At 37.0% G+C, this 12,069-nt stretch overlaps 1 protein-coding gene across 1 annotated transcript; it reads left to right on the top strand.

Moving 5' to 3' along the window:
* On the top strand, window positions 1-3,915 carry LOC148266325 (uncharacterized). Its single transcript, XM_088219080.1, has 2 exons — window positions 1-151; window positions 3,521-3,915. The coding sequence occupies exons 1-2, from the start codon at window positions 1-3 to the stop codon at window positions 3,913-3,915; spliced, it is 546 nt and encodes a 181-aa protein (XP_088075206.1).
* The last annotated feature ends 8,154 nt before the right edge of the window (window positions 3,916-12,069 follow it).

Genomic DNA, 12,069 nt, shown 5'->3' with positions numbered 1-12,069 from the left:
ATGAGGTTGACATGGAATGGTGGAAGATGTCCAATCAACTTCTGTCAAGGCATGAAAAGTTCTAACTCTCAAAAGTGGATTGATGCCATGAATGAAGAGATTAAGACCATGAAGGACAATGACGTATGGGATCTTGTCCTATTGCTTGAAGGTGCGAGACCCATTTTTTACAATGGATATTTAATACTAATAGGAACTAAAAAAGTGATATATAGAGGTACAAGGCACATCTTATTATTAGGAGCTTTAGACAAAAAGAAGAAATTAATTATAAAGAGACTTTCTCTCCGGTTTCATCGAAAGACTCTTTTAAGACTATAATGGTTTTGTTGGCATATTTTGATCTTGAGTTGCTGATGGGTGCCAAATCCATAAAAAATAAATTCCTATTTTAACCAATAATACTAAATTTTAGTACTGGCAAACAAGATCAAATCCTCAGGGAACCGAGGATTTCTTTCTTTTTTTGCAACTGTTTTAAACATAATTAAAATAGTAGGGGGGTTTATTTTTTAGAATGAAATGGATATTAAGAAAGGTTTATTTGAAAATAAACTCTAACGTAAAGAAAACGTTGGAAGTAAATGTGGACAAATCAATTATGCAAGCATTCCCAGTCAACGAAGTAGCTACGCTCCAATTATGTAATTAATCACTGATACAAAATAAATTTTATTAGAATGTAGCAAATTAGTCCTAGTTGTATAAAATTTTAGTTCTGAAGATTAATGACTAACAAGAAGCACTGGAATGGGCCCAGATTGCATAAGAGGTTACAAGCCCAGTCACACAACAAATCCAGCGAGTTTGTCCATTCATACCCAAATAATAAGAGGAAGGCCTAGGAGGCATAATAACTTGATAAGAGGTAGAAGATAAGTCGCATAGTTCTAACACGAGTGCTGGAGCAAATATGCCCCCATTATGGAAAGAACCATGATAGTAGAACCTGCTACAATATGACAAATGGATGCTTCATATGTGGTAGTACTCAAAATCGAATCAAAGAGTGTCCTATCAACAAAGACCAGACCAGGCCAAAGAACTCAAGGAAGAGTATACACCCTTACAGAGGGAGATGTTGAAGCCTCCTAGAATGTGATCCAAGGTATGCTCACTATCTCTAATACTTTGGCTAAGGTCTTAATAAATCAAGGATCTACATACTCTTTTGCACCATATGAGTTTACTAACATCTAAATATTATACAACCACTATAACACCCCGCCCATCACTGTACTAAAATGATTTGGAAACCCTATTTATTCGAGCCTTTGGCCGCGTTAAACTTAATTAATTTACATTGCTTGATATTTATCGTAATGCATAATTTTGGTTGATTTTTATTTTTATTTTATTTCATTTAAATAAGTTTATTCTAACCCATTCAAACTAAATAGGAAAATTCAGAAAAAAATCAAAAAACGGCAAATCAGGAAGAAAATCCCATGGGAAAAATCCTGCGGAGAGTCAGGTTGCTCATGTGGGTGTTGGGCACTGTGCGCACGCACATGCGCGCACAGTGGCCACGGGACGTGCGCACAGCATGCCCGTCCCATCTGCATGCATGCACGTGCCCTTCGCCAGCACGCACGCATGGGACGTGCCCACAGTGCATGTCCTGTCGCTCACAGGCAGGTTGTCTGCATGTCACTGTGCATGCACTATCCACGCAGCAGGCCTGCATCGATAGCCTTATATGCCTAGGGCCTGCGTGTGCAGTGCCCAACGTGCCAAGACTTTACGCATGTGGCTGGAGGCCTGTGTGCTTGTAGGCTAGCCTGCAGTATGCTGCCGGAGGCTTGTTCACCTGTAGGCTGGCCTACAGTGTGTCGGTCGAGGCATTGCCACCTCGGGCAGTGCATTGACGTTGCCATGGTCGGCACACCGCCGCCGTCGATGGAGGAGGCCCTCCTCCCTTGTTTTTTGTGTCGAGCATCTTTTTCTCCTCTCTCTTCACTGGATTTCGCCACTTGATGCAAATCCAATGATTTCAAGACTATAAATTTCCCTCCCCTTTCCTTCCTCTCCACACTTTCATTCTTCCATTTTTCAAAGTTTTAGGGAGAAAAATAATAGTCTAGTGAGAGAAGAAGAGAAAGAAAATAGAACAATGAAGGAGAAAATATCAAGATTACTGTAAGGAATCTAGTATTTTTTTTGACATCTTAAGGAGTATTTTTATATAAGTTAATTTAATATGATTGTGATTTTGTCTGTTTTGTATGCTTTTGTATTCAAATGAGTTAAATTGTTCTTGTTTTCAAGCATGCTATGTGAATTTCAGACACTTGATGAATTTTCATGTAATAAATATAATATATAATATGTAAAAGTAAAAAGTATTAAAAAAAAGAAAAAAAAAAGTGGAATGAAGTTTGTATGGTCCAAAGTGTATCTGTATTGACATGCATATTGCATCAAGTGTCTCGTTAGGCTTTTTATTTCTGAGGGGTATCGGTTCCCTTTGCCCTTCAGGGTATTTGTTTCTCCCTTCCCTATTTGGTTTGGAAAGATATAAGAGGACCATTCCCAGTGGATGACGGTGTACCCTCTGATGAGAGCGGTATCGCACTATTTGTATAGGTCACCCGTGGTTAAGTAATGTCGTGACTATAGATATCTTTTAGGGCCATTATGGCTGGTATTGTCGTGGTCATAGATCGTATCATGGTTTGGCTAGCGAAAAATGGGCCTAAGAAAATTTTTGTATCTGTATCTGATCTAGTCATTCTATTTGGGTAGTTAGAAATCTGTATCTGCCCTCAAAGGTGGAAGTTGTAATGATTTTGCAAAGAATGACACAAAAATTTGAGCATTTCATGATTTATTTAATTTTCTCTATTGTCTAGCATGATGTATGTTTGGTTGTCTTTATTAACGCATCATTTTCTTAATAAATACATGGTTTTCCATAATGTAAGATAGGTAAGTGAGAAAGTTAAATGGTAAGACGAAATAATTAACTTTTAAAATCTTATAATGTTAATTTAATACTGTTTTTCTTACTGTGTATATGGAACTCACTCTTTCCATGCCCCCCCAGATGAGGAAGAAAGTGAAGAACCATAGATTGACCTACCATTGGAAGTCTACAAGGATCCCGTGGATCCACAAGTCTGAGTGCATGACTGTTCCCACGCTCTGATGAGTCCAATAACATAGTGAAAGAAGTGGCCCCAATGTTTTGTTTTTGTTTTTTGGTATTTTGCAGCCACTTCTAGCCTCTGTATATGTATGTATTAGAACTTATATATATTTGTAAGGAATTTGTAATAATTTTATTTTGCTGCATAAATTTTATAATGCACTCGTTATTCTGAATCTGTATCTGACACTCATTTGTCTTAATTAACACTTGGGATGTCACCTTTAGATTATGTACTAGTAGTCTCTACCCCAACCAATAGGAATTTGACCACTAGTACAGTCTACCGAGAATGTATTATGGAGGTCACCAACAGAGAGTTACTAGTAAATCTCATACTCTTAGATATGTATGATTTTAACGTGATATTAGGAATGGACTGGTTGGCAACGTACCATGCCAATATAGCTTGTCATCGAAAGACGGTGACCTTTAATGTTCCTAATGATAAGGCCTTCAAATTCAAAGGGATTAGGGAGCCCCAACATCCATGTCTCATATCCTGCATTAATGCTCAACGATTACTTGAGAAGGGATGTGCAGGGTATTTGGCTTACATAGTGGAGAATAAAAGTAGAGAACTCAATGTACAACAAATACTAGTAGTGAAGGAAATTTTTGATGTTTTCCTAAAAGATCTTTCAAGTCGACCTACAGACTTGGAGATCAAGTTCTTCATTGATTTAATTCCTAGTATGAGCCTTATCTCGAAGGATCTGTATAGAATGGTGAAAGATAAATTAGAGGAACTCAAGAAACAATTGTAGGAATTATTGGATAAGGGTTTCATCAGACCAAGTGTATCACCATGGGGAGCTCTAGTACTGTTTGTGAAGAATGATGGTACCATTCGACTCTGTATCGATTATAGGAATCTAAACTAAGTTACCATAAAGAATAAGTATATGTTGCCTCATATCGATGATCTATTTGACAAACTTCAAGGAGTCCAACTATTCTCAAAGATTGATCTATGTTTTGCATACTATTAACTAAAGATTAAGAAAGATGATGTTCCTAAGACTATCTTCAGAACTAGGTATGGCCATTATGAGTTCTTAGTCATGCTTTTTAGTCTAACAAATACTCCTGTAGAATTTATGGATATGATGAACAGTGTCTTTCAATCATTCCTAGATAAGTTCATTATTGTCTTCCTTGATGATATACTGATCTATTCACGAAGTGAGGCTAAACATGCAGAGCACCTGGCCATAATGCTTGGGATACTTAGGAAAAATAAATTGTATGCCAAGTTTAAAAAGTGTGAGTTTTGGTTAAAGGAGGTTGCCTTCCTCAGACATATAGTTTCAAAGGATGGGATATCAGTAAATCCAGTTAAAGTAGAAGCGGTAATAAACTGAAAAATGCCTACAACAGTTGTACTATAGGAAGTTTATTAATTTTTTTAAAAAAAGATTGCTACTCCACTAACTTGAGGCTCACTAGAAAGGACACAAAATTTGAGTGGAATGATAAGTTTGAACAAAGTTTTCAAGAACTGAAGAAATGATTGACAACAACCCTAATATTGACTATTCCTAATAGTACTGGTGGATTCTCTATCTACAGTGATGCTTCAAAGCAAGGGTTGGGATGTGTGCTAATGCAAAATGGGAAAGTGATAACTTATGGTTTTAGATAATTAAAGAATCATGAGTAGAACTATCATACCCATGACTTAGAACTAGCCGGTATAGTTTTTACCTTAAAGATTTGGCGCCATTGTTTATATGGTTAAAGTTTTGATATTCACAGAGACCATAAGAGTTTAAAGTATTTGTTATCGGAGAAGGAACTTAATGTGCGCCAAAGGAGTTAGATGGATTTACTTAAGGGTTATGATTGCAAGATCCTATATGATCTAGGAAAAGGCAATATGGTTGCAGATGCACTTAGTAGGAAGAGTACTTGCACTCTTGCCTACATGATGACCTCAGAGTGGAGACTTATAAAGGAGTTCCAGAAGTTGAACCTAAATGTCCGATATAAGATATCAGGAGGATATCTAGCCAAAATAAAAGTATAACCCATTCTAGTGCATAAAATTAGAGAAGCCCAACAGCCTGATCCTACCTTGAAGTCGATTATGGAAGATGTCAGTAAGGGACTTAGGCCAGATAATAAGACTATCAGAATATGGTATATTGAGGTTTGGAAGTAAGGTACGTGTGCTGAATAGTAAAAGTCTGAAAAATGAGATATCAGAAGAAGCACACTACTCTAGATTTGTTATGCACCCTGGCAACACTAAGATTTATCAGAACTTGAGGACCAAATATCGATGGAGTGGGATAAAGAAGGATATAGCAGAATTTGTTTCCAAATGTCTCACCTGCCAACAAGTGAAGGCTGAACTTCAGAGGCCAACAGGACTATTTTAGCCCTTATTGGTAGCAGAGTGGACATGAGAACATATTTCTTGTGATTTTTTGGTGGGTTCACCTAAAACAAGATCCCATTATGATGTCATTTGGGTTATCATTGATAGACTAACTAAGTTTTCTCATTTCGTAACTATCAGAGTAAATGACTCACTAGACAAGTTAGTCATACTCTATAGCAAGGAGTTTATGAGATTTCATAGAATTCTAGTCACAATCATCTCTAATCAAGATCCCCAGTTTACTTCAAGATTTTGGACCAGACTAAAGAATGTTATGGGGACTAAGCTATCCTTTAGTATGGCTTTCCACCCTTAAACAGATGGTCATTCAGAACAGACAATCCAAACTCTACAAGATATGTTACAACCATGTGTCATTGAGTTACGAGGTAATTAGGACGATCATTTACCTCTTATTTAGCAATAGCTATTAGTCCAGCATTTAAATGGTACCCTATGAGTCTTTGTATAGAAGACCCTGCAGATCACCTATTTATCTCACCGTGTATCGATGTTGAAGAAATATCACCCAAATCTATCACATGTACTCTGATATGTACCCTTTGCACCTTAGGCCAACCTATTATACATTGAACTTCCTATGCAGATAGTGGATCGCAAAGAAAGGATATTACGGTTCAAGGTAATCTCCTTAGTAAAAATACTAGGGCAGCATCATTCAACCGAAGAAGCCATATGGGAGCCAAAAGAGAAAATTAAGGCCAAATACCCACATCTATTTGTGACCACTGGTAAGTACAATTTGGAGGAACAAATTTCATTTTTTAAGGGGGTGAGGATGTGATAGCTTCAAAATAACCCCGAGTTAATTTCTTATGTTTGATATATTTAGTTTAGGCTTTTATGTGCTTGAAAATATATAATAAGGTTAAAAACATAGTTTAGAGTCAAACAAAAAAAGGATGGATAAGGATGAAGGAGCTAGAATAAGCACGAAGAGTTATGAAAAAAGGTGGAACCTCTTAAATGAAGTGGTATAATGAAAAGTGGTAACTTTTAGATAAAATGACATAACTGAAAGTACAACTTTTAGATGAAGTGACATTTGAAAAGTGGTAACTTTTAGATGAAATGTCATGTGAAAAGTGGTAACCTTTTAGATGAAGTGGCATGTGAAAAGACCTTTTAGATAAAGCGACAAGAAAAAAATAGTAACCTTTTAAGTAAAGTGACATGATGAAAGGTGGTAACTTTTAGATGAAATGGTATGACATAATGGTGGCAATCTTTCTCTCGTGGCTCTCCACTCCTATAAATAGGGGATGGGAGAAGGGAGGAATATATATTTCGAATGAGAGAAAAATAGTGAGAAGCATAGAGGTTAAAGAAGAAGAGGGAGTACGAAGTGTGTAATTTTTTAGAGTATTTTGAGGTTTTAGATGAAAATCTTGGGGAAACTCTGCTAGATTTATGAGAGTTGAGAAAGAAGTGAAGAGGGAGAAGGCTCACGATCAAAAGAAAGGTATAAACCATTAGAAAGGTAAGCCTTTACTTAAGTTGTGAAGTTTGGTTTCTCTTTGATTTTTGAAATTAGTTTTTGAGTAAAAAAAGTGATAAAAAAATCCCAAAACTCTGTTGGATTTTTTAGAAGAAAATGTCATAAATAAAGATGGAACTCTACCAAAATTAAGATTACGACTGCTAAGGACCTAAGGTAAGTGAATATTATGAATTCATAGCCTATGTAGTTTTGAAGTGTTTTACGTATTTTCAGTATAAACATGTGGAAGTATTTAATTTGTCTTTTGTATTTGCTGAGTAAGTATTTGTTAAATTTTTACTTCGATATAAGTGTCATTTCGTTTCGTGCTTTCGAAATGTGATTTTGATATGTATGTATCACTCATTATGGAAATGAGTTGTTCTGGAAGCACCTACATTATGCTAGGCTTCAATATGGCCATACATGCAGTTTTGTGTTCAAATGTATGGGAAAACAGTCTGATCGTCGTGCTGTAACTATTCCTTGTTGGGGGCTAGCAGTGATTTTAGGTACTCATGTATGTCATTCCATGTTCGGGCACATAGAGAACTAGTGATAAGTATTTGTGCCTACACATAACGTATGGTAACTGATTAATCTTTCATAATAGTGATGTAGTATACAACGAAACAATTATGAATCTGTTTTCTTATTTGTGCATTCGTCTTTTGATTCGTATATGTTTTAGAAAGATTATAAGATATATATTTTTTTTTTGGATAAGAAACTATATATTGCACGTATTATACTATAATTTCATAATATCATTTATTGGGATATTTTATCTCACCCCCTATCACCCTCCAAATGCTAAAAATATTGCTATAGAGTGAGCAATGATACAGAGGAAATTTTTGAAGTTAGACTTTAAGATTAAGGTTATTATTTTGTACTTTTGTTTAGTAATGTATGCAAGAAAATTTAGAGTCTCGTACATATGTTTATGTTTACATTTAAGGGATGTAACGCTTTTGCGACTCAGTTATGATTAATAAAGTTAAATTATTTTGCTTAACTTGAGTTTATGTGGTTTAAGTAAGTATGCTTCGGTCATTATCCTATTAGACGGGGTATGATATGTGATAAATTCACTTACCTTCTTCAGTAATCCCTTCTTTATTTTGTTGAAAGTCACCTTTTGGGCTTAATTGTTACTCATGAAAGCAATTCTAATCTTCTTCTTTGCCATGCTTGGTAGAGAAAAAGTGATATAGAAACTAAGTTAAAAGCTTTTTTAGTTTTTGGTTTCTTAGCCCATGGAACTAAGGGTATGTATAGTTTTAAAGAGATATCCAAATTATTTATTTCAAGATTTGATTATATTTATGTTCATACTGTGCATATCTATTAAAGGTTTATTTAAAAATTGTAGTATAGAAAATATCATAATTATAAGAATTAAACATTGTAATTTCTATAAAAAAAACTAGTGGTAGGATTAAGAAAGTTTTCAGTTTAATATTATAAACATATTCAAACTAATAGACAATTATCATCATATTCATGTTATTTAATCTACATGTAAATCATCAAGTACCTATAAGATCATATAGCATGCTTGAAATCAAGAACAAATCACTTTATTGGAACTATTGAACATAAATCATGCAAAATATAAAACACAAAGTTCATAATTTTTTATTTTTTAAAAATTCTCCATAAGATGTTTAAGGAAATACTAAATTCCTTACCAAAACTTGAAGTTTTCCTACACCTTTCTTCTTATTCTCCTCTCTTTCTCTCTCTAAGCTCTTGAAGAATGGAAGAATGAAATGGAAATGATGAGGAAAATGGAGAAAGGAGTCCCTATTTATAGAAAATAGAGACTGTTAGATTTGCGTCAAGTGATGAAATCCAGTGAGGAGAGAGAAAATTAAGTAGAAGATGAGTGATTTGACGTGATGCAACAACAGCGTGAAAAATGGAGGAAGAATCCTCAACTGACGGTGGCTCTCCACCCAAGACAGCAATGACACACCAGCCAAGGCAGCACACAACACCCAAGGGCGACAGTGCGCCTCTTCAGGCTGGCTACGCGTAAGGCCTACAGCGTGGAGGGTGCTGCACACAGACCTGCTACGCGTAGGCCCATGCATGTAGGCTTATCCGCATAGGCCTACTGCGTAGACAGTGCATGCACACGGCGCACGGTGCCAGATCCTGTCCGCGTGCGATGTCATGCGTGCGCAGACTGGCCTTGAACCCCACAAAGCTGAGATGTGCGCACAGTATGCATGTTTTGCGCTGGTCGTGCGCGTACACCCGCTTACAGCGAGTGATGCACGCGTGGGCTAGCCTTTCTCGTGGGTGTTTTCTCCTGGGATTTTGCCTCGTTTTCTTGTTTTTCTCATGAAAATTATTTTTTAATAAATAAAAAAATAATAATAGTAAATAAAATTAAATAAAAATAAAAATAAATAAAATAATAAAGTCAAAATAAATTAAAATTACGAATTTAAATCACAAAACACGATATAAACTACGAGATAAATTTAAATGAGTTCAAGTGGCCTTAAGACCTGAATAAATAGGGGTTTCCAGGTACAAAATTAGTGCAATGGTGAGCAGGGTGTTACATTCCCTCTATCTTAAAAAAATTGGTCCCCCAAATTTGTTTCAAATAGGTCTGGGAACTTCTCTCTCATCTCGCTCTCCAACTCCCACGTCGCCTCTTCATGGGTGTGGTGTTACCACTGCACCTTCACCATGGGGATCGTCTTGTTGCCTAAAACTTTTTTGGTCCAACCAAGAATTTTTATGGGGAGTTCCTCGTAAGTCATATCGGCTTGTACCTACGTCTCATCGTGAGGAATTATATGAGAAGGGTCAGGGTGGTACCTTTTGAGCAAGAGACGTGGAAAACATCATGTAGACTTACAAAATCCTAAGGCAGAGTAAGGCGATACGCTATGGGTCCAATACACTCCACGATCCAAAAATGTCCCACATAACGGGGCCTCAACTTTCATCTTTTTTCGAACTGCATTTTTCCCTTTAAGGGAAAAATCTTAAGGAAAACTTGGTCTCTAGCAGCGAATTCTAGAGGTCTTCTACGATTATTAGCATAACTCTTCTGGCGACACTGGGTGGTAGCCAATTTCATACGGATGATCGCAACCTTCTCAATAGTCTCGTGTATGAAGTCTGGTACCAAATGATGTTGATTTCTAACTTTGCTCTAACAAGTGGGAGAACAACAGGGCCCACCGTACGGGGCTTCATACGAACCCATGCCGATGTTGGAGTGATAACTATTGTTATAAAAAAATTTCAAACAGGGGAAGACACTCATTCCAGTTATCACCAAAATCGAGGACGCAAGTACGCAAATGTCTAGTAGTGCGTTCAAACTAACCATCAGTTTGAGAATGATAAACAGTGCTGAAGTACAATCCAGACCTAAGCGCTTTTTAAAAATTGTCCCAAAAGTGGGAGGTGAATCAAGGATCTCGATCGGATACAATGGATTAGGGAACACCATGGAGTCGAACAATTTCATCGACATAAAGGCTGATTAATCTGCTGGTGGAGTCAATGGTCCTGATGGGTAAGAAATGGGCAGTCTTAGTTAGTCTGTCAACGATGACCCAAATAGCATTACGACTAGAACAGGTCCTGGGTAGGCTGGTGACAAAATCAATGGTTACATGCTCCTACTTCCATTTCAAAATCAGGAGACCCTGCAACAAACTACCGGATCTCTAGTGTTTGACCTTAATTTGCTGGCAAGTAAGGCATCAGGAGACGTAATCAACAATATCCTTCTTAATTCCCAACCACCACTATTGGTGCTTTAGATCCTGATATATCTTGATACTCCTAGGGTGGATGTACAGTTTTAAGGCATTGGCAACATTGAGAACATCCGCTCTAACAACGATAGGGAACCAAATTCAGTCCTGAAATCTACACAGCTCATCATTTAAGAGCCCGAAATAAAAAACTCATCACAGGAGAACTTACTTAAATTTTTGGTGATTTCTTGGTCTGTGGACTAAGCTTCCCAAATCTTCATGAAAAGATCAAGCAAAACTCGGATCTAATCGAGATAGGCACCATTGCCATAGTGGTTGAGGTAGAGTGCTTGCATAACATCTATTAACTTCTAACTGGAGGCTATGGTTTAAGCCAACACTACAGACTCCTTCCAGCTCATCACATCAATAATTATATTCTCACTGCCGGGATTGCAGTAATAGATCTTGCAGCCGTAGATCTTGCAGTCGTAGTCTTTCAGGCAGTCCAACCAATGTCTCTGTCTCATGTTCAACTCCCTCTACGAAAAGATGTACTTTAAACCTTTGTGGTCAATGTAAATTTCAAATGTCTGATCAAACAGGTAATGAGTATGGTAGTTCAGCTCATGGGGTTTCAACTGTCTGGATCCATAAGCGACCACTCTACAATGCTACATCAAAATGCATCCCAAACCAATATGAGAGACATCGCAGTAATTCTGAAATCTTCCAGTGTTGTCGTGGAGGATCAACACCGAAGCAGAGGTAAGACGATGCTTCAATTCCATAAAGCTTTCACCACACTCATAATCCTAAACAAAAGCTACGACCTTTTAAGTGAGTCAAGTCAACAAAGCAACAATCTTAGAAAATCCATCGATGAATCGTCAGTAGTAACCTACTAAGCTAGAGAAACTATGTACCTCAACTACACTGGTGGGAGAATTCTAGTTGATCACCATTTTAACCTTGCCCAGATCCACGAATACTCCGTCACTTGAAATCACATGACCAAGAAAGGAAACTCAATCAAATCTAAACAAAATAAGCATTTGCTAAGTTTAGTAAACAGCTGGTTTTGATGAAATGTCCCTACCACTTCAGACAGGTGGATTGTATGTTCCTCTAGGCTCTTAGAGTAACTAGCATGTCATCAATGAATACGATGAAGTATTGACCAGTGCATGTCAAAAAACCCTGTTTATGAGATCCATGAAGGCAGTAGGGGCATTAATTAACCCAAACAGCATCACTTAAAACTCGTACAAGCTATATCTACACCGAAAAGTGGTCT

Source organism: Carica papaya, chromosome 4 (assembly GCF_054855325.1).
Source record: "Carica papaya isolate Zhongbai chromosome 4, ASM5485532v1, whole genome shotgun sequence".
NCBI lineage: Eukaryota > Viridiplantae > Streptophyta > Magnoliopsida > Brassicales > Caricaceae > Carica > Carica papaya.
This window is presented reverse-complemented; position numbering and strand designations above follow the sequence as displayed.